Source organism: Salmo salar, chromosome 13, assembly GCF_965601325.2.
Source record: "Salmo salar chromosome 13, fSalSal1, whole genome shotgun sequence".
NCBI classification, from domain to species: domain Eukaryota; kingdom Metazoa; phylum Chordata; class Actinopteri; order Salmoniformes; family Salmonidae; genus Salmo; species Salmo salar.
Genome location: NC_138303.1, coordinates 90800020 through 90809744, shown reverse-complemented (window position 1 = coordinate 90809744; position 9725 = coordinate 90800020). Strand labels below are relative to the sequence as shown.

General features: G+C 41.2%; 1 protein-coding gene across 1 annotated transcript in view; it reads right to left on the bottom strand.

Annotated features, from left to right (window-relative positions):
* Positions 1-5311: 5311 nt before the first annotated feature.
* The window catches only part of LOC106568091 (ubiquitin carboxyl-terminal hydrolase 32), a 31102-nt gene continuing 26688 nt past the window's right edge, over positions 5312-9725 (bottom strand). The window contains exon 34 of the mRNA XM_014138114.3: positions 5312-9725. Within this exon, the coding sequence (XP_013993589.1) occupies positions 9552-9725 (174 nt within the window). The 3' untranslated portion in view covers positions 5312-9551.

The following is a 9725-nucleotide window of genomic DNA, read 5'->3' as shown; positions in this document are numbered from 1 at the left end:
CTTGGGTCAAACATTTCGGGTAGCCTTCCATGAGCTTCCCACAATAAGTTGGGTGAATTTTGGCCCATTCCTCCTGACAGAGCTGATGTAACTGAGTCAGGTTTGTGGGCCTCCTTGCTTGCACACACTTTTTCAGTTCTGCCCACAAATGTTCTATAAGATTGAGGTCAGGGCTTTGTGATGGCCACTCCAATACCTTGACTTTGTTGTCCTTAAGCCATTTTGCCACAACTTTGGAAGTATGCTTGGGGTCATTGTCCATTTGGAAGACCCATTTGCAACCAAGCTTTAACTTCCTGACTGATGTCTTGAAATGTTACTTCAATATATCCACATAATTTTCCTCCCTCATGATGCCATCTATTTTGTGAAGTGCACCAGTCCCTCCTGCAGCAAAGCACCCCCACAACATGATGCTGCCTCCCCCGTGCTTCACAGTTGGGATGGTGTTCTTCGGTTTTTAAGCCTCCCCCTTTTTCCTCCAAACATAACGATGGTCATTATGGCCAAACAGTTTCATTTTTGTTTCATCAGACCAGAGGACATTTCTCCAAAAAGTACGCTCTTTGTCCCCATGTGCAGTTGCAAACCGTAGTCTGGCTTTTTTTATGGCGGTTTTTGAGCAGTGGCTTCTCCTTGCTGAGCGGCCTTTCAGGTTATGTCGATATAGGACTTGTTTTACTGTGGATATGGATACTTCTGTACCTGTTTCCTCCTGCATCTTCACAGGGTCCTTTGCTGTTGTTCTGGGATTGATTTGCACTTTTCGCAGCAAAGTACGTTATTCTCTAGGAGACAGAACGCGTCTCCTTCCTGGGCGGTATGATGGCTGCGTGGTCCCATGGTGTTTATACTTGCGTACTATTGTTTGTACAGATGAACGTGGTACTGTCAGGCGTTTGGAAATTGCTCCCAAGGATGAGCCAGACTTGTGGAGTTCTGCAAAAAAAAAAATCTGAGGTCTTGGCTGATTTTCTTTTGGTTTTCCCATGATGTCAAGCAAAGAGGCACTGAGTTTGAAGGTAGGCCTTGAAATACATCCACGGGTACACCTCCAATTGACTCAAATGATGTCATGGCTTTAGAAGCTTCTGATAGGCTAATTGACATCATTTATCAGAAGGTTCTAAAGCCATGACATAATTTTCTGGAATTTTCCATGCTGTTTAAAGGCACAGTCAACTTAGTGTATGTAAACTTCTGACCCACTGGAATTGTGATACAATGAATTAAAGTGAAATAATCTGTATGTAAACAATGGTTGGAAAAATTTACTTGTGTCATGCACAAAGTAGATGTCCTAACCGACTTGCCAAAACGATAGTTTGTTAACAAGAAATTTGTGGAGTGGTTGAATAACAAATTTTAATGACTCCAACCTAAGTGTATTTAAACTTCCGTCCTCAACTGTATATCTCTGAATGTGCACATTTCTCAAATTTGGTGTTTCATCTAATTCTTGTATAAAATGAGTTGAAAATTAAACTATTTGTGAAATTATGTAATGTGATGTTAAGCCTTTAATGTGAGAGAATTGTTTAAAATTTAACTAAGTCATTGGCCCACCCCTGTGAGCACAGACATGATCAGGCATCATAGAACTGCCTTTTCTACTGTTAGGAATAACCCCCCCGAGGAAATCCTCTTCAGACCACGCGTACCTCTGTGTAAACTGAGGTGGCATAGGTTTGAGTACCAAGACTAAGCAAACCCACAGCATGAGCTGTGATTGCGAATAGTTATTGAATTCCTAACCATACCATGTGGAGCATTGGCTACACGGCTGGAAATAGTTAAACTCTGAGACTATTGATCCCTACAGAATAAGAGCAAATCTTAGATACTAATTACTAGTCTGCAGCTAGAAATTATGTAAACCTGGGATGCAAAGAGATCACGACACATGGGTGTAAATATATACTGCTCAAAAAAAAAGGGAACACTTAAACAACACAATGTAACTCCAAGTCAATCACACTTCTGTGAAATCAAACTGTCCACTTAGGAAGCAACACTGATTGACAATAAATTTCACATGCTGTTGTGCAAATGGAATAGACAACAGGTGGAAATTATAGGCAATTAGCAAGACACCCCCAATAAAGGAGTGGTTCTGCAGCTGGTAACCACAGACAACTTCTCAGTTCCTATGCTTCCTGGCTGATGTTTTGGTCACTTCTGAATGCTGGCGGTGCTCTCACTCTTGTGGTAGCATGAGACGGCGTCTACAACCCACACAAGTGGCTCAGGTAGTGCAGCTCATCCAGGATGGCACATCAATGCGAGCTGTGGCAGAAAGGTTTGCTGTGTCTGTCAGCGTAGTGTCCAGAGCATGGAGGCACTACCAGGAGACAGGCCAGTACATCAGGAGACGTGGAGGAGGCCGTAGGAGGGCAACAACCCAGCAGCAGGACCGCTACCTCCGCCTTTGTGCAAGGAGGAGCAGGAGGAGCACTGCCAGAGCCCTGCAAAATGACCTCCAGCAGGCCACAAATGTGCATGTGTCTGCTCAAACGGTCAGAAACAGACTCCATGAGGGTGGTATGAGGGCCCGATGTCCACAGGTGGGGGTTATGCTTACAGCCCAACACCGTGCAGGACGTTTGGCATTTGCCAGAGAACACCAAGATTGGCAAATTCGCCACTGGCGCCCTGTGCTCTTCACAGATGAATGCAGGTTCACACTGAGCATGTGACAGACGTGACAGAGTCTGGAGACGCCGTGGAGAACGTTCTGCTGCCTGCAACATCCTCCAGAATGACCGGTTTGGCGGTGGGTCAGTCATGGTGTGGGTTGGCATTTCTTTGGGGGGCCGCACAGCCCTCCATGTGCTCGCCAGAGGTAGCCTGACTACCATTAGGTACCGAGATGAGATCCTCAGACCCCCTGTAAGACCATATGCTGGTGCAGTTGGCCCTGGGTTCCTCCTAATGCAAGACAATGCTAGACCTCATGTGGCTGGAGTGTGTCAGCAGTTCCTGCAAGAGGAAGGCATTGATGCTATGGACTGGCCCGCCCGTTCCCCAGACCTGAATCCAATTGAGCACATCTGGGACATCATGTCTCGCTCCATCCACCAACACCACGTTGCACCACAGACTGTCCAGGAGTCGGCGGATGCTTTAGTCCAGGTCTGGGAGGAGATCCCTCAGGAGACCATCCGCCACCTCATCAGGAGCATGCACAGGCGTTGTAGGGAGGTCATACAGGCACGTGGAGACCACACACACTACTGAGCCTCATTTTGACTTGTTTTAAGGACATTACATCAAAGTTGGATCAGCCTGTAGTGTGGTTTTCCACTTTCATTTTGAGTGTGACTCCAAATCCAGGCCTCCATGGGTTGATAAATTGGATTTCCATTGATTATTTTTGTGTGATTTCGTTGTCAGCACATTCAACTATGTAAAGAAAAAAGTATTTAATAAGATTATTTAATTCATTCAGATCTAGGATGTGTTATTTTAGTGTTCCCTTTATTTTTTTGAGCAGTGTATATTGATTGCAATTACTCCCGAATGAGTGAGCATTCATGTGCAAAGGATTAGCATTTCAATTCATATAATTATCAACTGTGTGTAGTGATCCCTTTTGTCTTTCCCACTTCTTTCTCAGTCCCCACACACTTCCCTTTGTCCACCAAGCTGTCATATTGGCTTAGCCCACTGGGGAATCTTCCCTATCCTTGTTAGCAACCTATCTACTGTTTGTTTGTTTATGCATTTCTGTGATTATTTAGTTAGTAAATAAATGATTAAGCCAATTGGTGTATGGATAACTCATAGTAAAGCTGGGTTCGTGCAGATAACCAACAATTTACGACGTTTGGAATGAGACATGTGAGGTAAAGAACAATTCATTAATAGAAGACTAATTGATCAGATATTAAAATATCTGAAGAGTTATATTCGGGAAAATTTTAACTTGGTAATCTGAAGATTTTCCTTGGTGCCCCGACTTCCTAGTTAATTACATTTACATGATTAGTTTAATCATGTAATAATAATTACAGAATTGATTTGATAAAATAGTCTTCACTTTTAATGATGCCAAAGACACAACAACATAGACATGGAATCACTAGTCACTTTAATAATATTTACATACTGCTTTACTCATCTTATATGTATATACTGTATTCTATTTTATTTTAGTCAATGCCACTCCGACATTGCTCGTCCTAACATTTATATATTTCTTAATTCCATTGTTTTACTTTTAGATTTGTGTATTGTTGTGAATTTAGATACTACTGCACTGTTGAAACTAGGAACACAAGCATTTTGCTACACCCGCAATAACATCTGCTAAATATGTGTAGGTGACTAATAAAATGTTATTTGAAGTAGGCATAGAGCTATAATTACTTTTTAATGAGTTATATTGAGCTGATATAGAGAGATCTCACCCATAGAGCCCATGCAGGTAGATATTCAAACACCTTCTATCCAAATTCATGTGAAATCTTTTCTATTGTGATCACTGTGTGGACCACCTACATATGTTCTTCACCTCATTTCCTGTTGTCCCTCACTCACAGGAAAGAGGAGCTTAGTCTTCAGAACCACTGTCTCGCTGCAATAATTTAGCTTTCAAGTCATCCCACATTCATACACTAGTATGAGCTTTTGGGTGACAAAAAAAAGCGGCTGTTGATTAACACTTTGACAGGCCACTTATCGTTTTAAATTAAACATTAAGAGTTAAAGCTGGACATTTGGCCATGTGTAAAAGAAATAAAAAAATGTTCCATTTAATCATCAAGTGTGTGTGTCATAGAGGGCTATGAGGTGGGAGGCATTTCCCTGCAGTGCTCTGACATTTACATTCACCAACAGTTACAGTTGTCTAAGGGGGATGGGGGATGACATGGTGTCTATATTGTGGTTTCCTTTGAGGAAATACTTATACGACAGTTCTTTGAGCTTTGCTTGTCGAATATATGTGGTCCTAAGGTTTATTAACTCCTGGGGATTACTATACAACAGTCCATTCTGAGAATATTGTCTAGCTTAGGCTAGTTATGACATTGTTATTAAGTCATGACCATTATACATTTACATTTTATGTTAACCATCTCAATTTTTTTTAACCTTTTTAACTAGGCAAGTCAGTTAAGAACAAATTCTTATTTTCAATGACGGCCTAGGAACAGTGGGTTAACTGCCTTGTTCAGGGGCAGAACAACCGATTTTTACCATGTCAGCTTGGGGATTCGATCTTGCAATCTTTCGGTTACTTGTCCAACGCTCTAACCACTAGGCTACCTGCCGCTGAATAAGTCTGTACAAGAAAAAGGGACACAGGCTGTGTAGTTCATTGGCTGCTTTAATACTTACAGAAACTAATTCACTCCAAATACAAGGCAGATCTTTACAGTTCATACTCCAATACATCCTTTTTCCAAAAGTATTTATGTACATTTAAAGTTTTTCCTCAAGGGTTATTGCAAAATAAATGTTGAATTTAAACATTTTACAAAAGTACATGAAATTAATAAATTAAAAAACTAAAACTAAATAGACAAAAATAAATAAATCATTCAGTAGTATTCACTGCATCAAGCTTTTCAGGGGGACAACACTGAAAATGACCATGGCAATATCTGGCTAATGTTAAAAATGTAAAAAAATATATAATTGTCATCAGGATGTGTATCATTCTATCATCATAGGCCAGGTAGAGTTGGTAGGTTTCTGTCCAGCTGTTATAATCAGTAACTGATTCACCAAATAAAGCATATACCTCAACAAGACTTAAGAAATGAGAGCTGTGTATTGTAATGGATATACTATAGCTCACAGCCTAAAGAGTTTGACTTTTTTTGTCCATCTGATTAGATTCAATACACTGTATGTGAAACATAGGAGTTGAATGTCAATATAGTTACAGTAAATATATCTTTCAAAGCTCAGAGGGAAAAGCTACCTATTCACTTGTTGCATAACGGTAAGGTACAACTGCTCAAACTGTCAAATGTCCCACTCTGCCTAAATCAAATACCTCATACCCATGGCATTCAGAAAGATCCAACATTATTCACAACTTCTGCCCTTCGAAGTTGTGATCTCATGACTTGCATTAGGGCTCCCGAGTGGCGCAGCGGTCTAAGGCACTGCATCTCAGTGCTAGAGGCGTCACTACAAACACCCTGGTTCGAATCCAGGCTGTATAACATCCGGCCGTGATTGGGAGTCCCATAGGGCGGCGCACAATTGGTCCAGCGTCGTCTGGGTTTGGCCAGTGTAGGCCGTCATTGTAAATAAGAATTTGTTCATAACTGACTCGCCAAGTTAAATAAAGGTTAAATAAAAAATTAAGATAATATACAGTTGAAGACGGAAGTTTACATACACTTAGGTTGGCGTCATTAAAACTCGTTTTTCAACCACTCCACAAATTTCTTGTTAACAAACTATAGTTTTGGGAAGCCGGTTAGGACATCTACTTTGTGCATGACACAAGTCATTTTTCCAACAACTGTTTACAGACAGATTATTAAATTTAATCACAATTCCAGTGGGTCAGAAATGTACATACACTAAGTTGACTGTGCCTTTAAACAGCATGGAAAATTCCAGAAAATGTCATGGCTTTAGAAGCTTATGATAAATGAATTGGAGATGTACCTGTTGATGTATTTCAAGGCCTACCTTAAAACTCAGTGCCTCTGCTTGACATCATGGGAAAATCTAAAGAAATCAGCCAAGACCTCATAAAGAAAAATGTAGACCTCCACAAGTCTGGTTCATCCTTGGGAGCAATTTCCAAACGCCTGACAGTACCACGTTCATCTGTACAAACAATAGTACGCAAGTATAAACACCATGGGACCACGCAGCCATCATACCGCCCAGGAAGGAGACGAGTTCTGTCTCCTAGAGACGAACGTACTTTGCTGCGAAAAGTGCAAATCAATCCCAGAACAATAGCGAAGGACCTTGTGAAGATGCTGGAGGAAACAGGTACAAAAGTATCTATTTCCACAGTAAAACGAGTCCTATATCGACATAACCTGAAAGGCCGCTCAGCAAGGAAGAAGCAGCTGCTCCAAAGCCGCCAGTAAAAAGCCAGACTACGGTTTGCAACTGCACATGGGGACAAAGAGCGTACTTTTTGGAGAAATGTCCTCTGGTCTGATGAAACAAAAATGGAACTGTTTGGCCATAATGACCATCGTTATGTTTGGAGGAAAAAGGGGGAGGCTTAAAAGCCGAAGAACACCATCCCAACTGTGAAGCACGGGGAGCGGGGAGGGGGGGGGGGGCAGCATCATGTTGTGGGGGTGCTTTGCTGCAGGAGGGACTGGTGCACTTCCTCATGATGCCATCTATTTTGTGAAGGAAAATTGTGGATATTGAAGCAACATCAAGACATCAGTCAGGAAGTTAAAGCCTTGTCGCAAATGGGTCTTCCAAATAGACAATGACCCCAAGCATACTTCCAAAGTTGTGGCAAAATGGCTTAAGGACAACAAAGTCAAGGTATTGGAGTGGCCATCACAAAGCCCTGACCTCAATCCTATAGAAAATGTGTGGGCAGAACTGAAAAAGCTTGTGCGAGCAAGGGCTTGGTTTAAATGTATTTGGCAAAGGTGTATGTAAACTTCCATCTTCAACTGTATACACTACTGTTCAAAAGTTTAGGGTCACTTACAAATGTCCTTGTTTTTGAAGGAAAATCACGTGTTGTCCATTAAAATGACATCAAATTGATCAGAAATACAGTGTAGACATTGTTAATGTTGTCAATGACTTGTAGCTGGAAACGGCAGATTTTTTTATGGAATATCTACATGGGTGTACAGAGGCCCATTATCAGCAACCATCACACCTGTGTTCCAATGGCACGTTGTGTTAGCTAATCCAAGTTCATCATTTTAAAAGCCTAATTGATCATTAGAAAACCCTTTTGCAATTATGTTAGCTGAAAACTGTTGTTCTGATTAAAGAAGCAATAAAACTGGCCTTCTTTAGACTAGTTGAACATCAGCATTTGTGGGTTTGATTACAGGCTCAAAATGGCCAGAAACAAATAACTTATTTCTGAAACTCGTCAGTCTATTCTTGTTCTGAGAAATGAAGGCTATTCCAGATCTCGTACAACGCTGTGTACTACTCCCTTCACAGAACAGAGCAAACTGGCTCTAACCAGAATAGAACAAGTGGGAGGCCCCGATGCACAACTGAGCAAGAGGACAAGTACACTAGTGTCTAGTTTGAGAAACAGACGCCTCACAAGTTCTCAACTGGCAGCTTCATTAAATAGTACCCGCAAAACATCAGTCTCAACATCAACAGTGATGAGGCGACTCCGGGATGCTGGCCTTCTAGGCAGAGTTGCAAAGAAAAAGCCATATCTCAGACTGGCCAATAAAAAGATTAAGACAAGCAAAAGAACACAGACAGTGGAACTCTGTCTAGAAGGCCAGCATCCCAGAGTCGCCTCTTCACTGTTGACGTTGCTGATAATGGGCCTCTGTTTTATGTAATATCTACATAGCCGTACAATCTGCCGTTTCCAACTACAATAGTCATTTACAACATTAACAATGTCTACACTGTATATCTTATCAATTTGATGTTATTTTAATGGACACAAAAGTGCTTTTCTTTCAAAAACAGACATTTCTAAGTGACCCCAAATTTTTGAACGGTAGTGTATATAATGAATTGTGTTAAATTGGGCACAATGATAAAGTATGATACAGCCTGTTGGTGGCACTACTGTAATGACACAGCTGTTGATGTGATAACATCACAATGTTGTGATGGAACAGACTGATATGTTGTTGGAATGGACCTGCACACAAATGGTACAAAGCAGATGCTACAGGAAGATTCTCTCAGATAGGTGAGAGTCTGAAGCTTTGTTCTTAAAAGACCTGACACGATAAACAAACACAAAAAGGTACATTGCAATGCAAATACATAAATGTAGTTCAGAAACACTGAATATAATCCAGGCCTATCGGTCTGGAGTCTAAATCATTTACATTTGAGGACAACAAAAAATGGAATTTTAGAATTGTGACATTGCATTTGACGACTGTCCAAAGCAGGGTATGATGAGGTAGTGAACACTTGCTTCTAATGCAATCATTTTTTGTATTATTCAATGAGGGGATGTAATTGCAGAAAGTACCAATCAAAATGTGTCGAAACATTAATGGCATATTGCAACTGGCATTGGTTTACAAACAGAAAGACACACTCCCCCATTTGTCACATCTGGCCTAGGACCAACACCATGGGCTTAAGCATTGTCACTCCCCGACAAGGTGTTTGTGCCAAAACAAACCAATACACAGCCCTCCGTTTTGTTTGACATCGCAAGTGAGAAATAACTTGAGTACCATTACTTGAAAAAAAAGGTCCATCCACTATGAAAGTGTAAAAATGGTTGGTTGTCCACTTAACCACCAGGGATGATTTCTAAGCTTCAGCTCATCTCAACCTGAGAGATTTCAGAGTCAAATAGTAAGGTGGTTTTGTAGCACAAGCATGTCGATGAACTGGCAGCACATTGACACATATCGACAGACAGTCCATTACTGAAGAACACAGTACTTCTTATAGTCAGACTCAAAGTCCTCGTCCATGCAAGTTGTGTCAGCCATCTTTTTGCCATCAGTTTTGGGCATGAACAGAGAATAATCCACTTCCTGCTGCTCATAGAACAGGATATAGGCAGAGTCTGCATCAATCTCCTCTGACCGCAACTC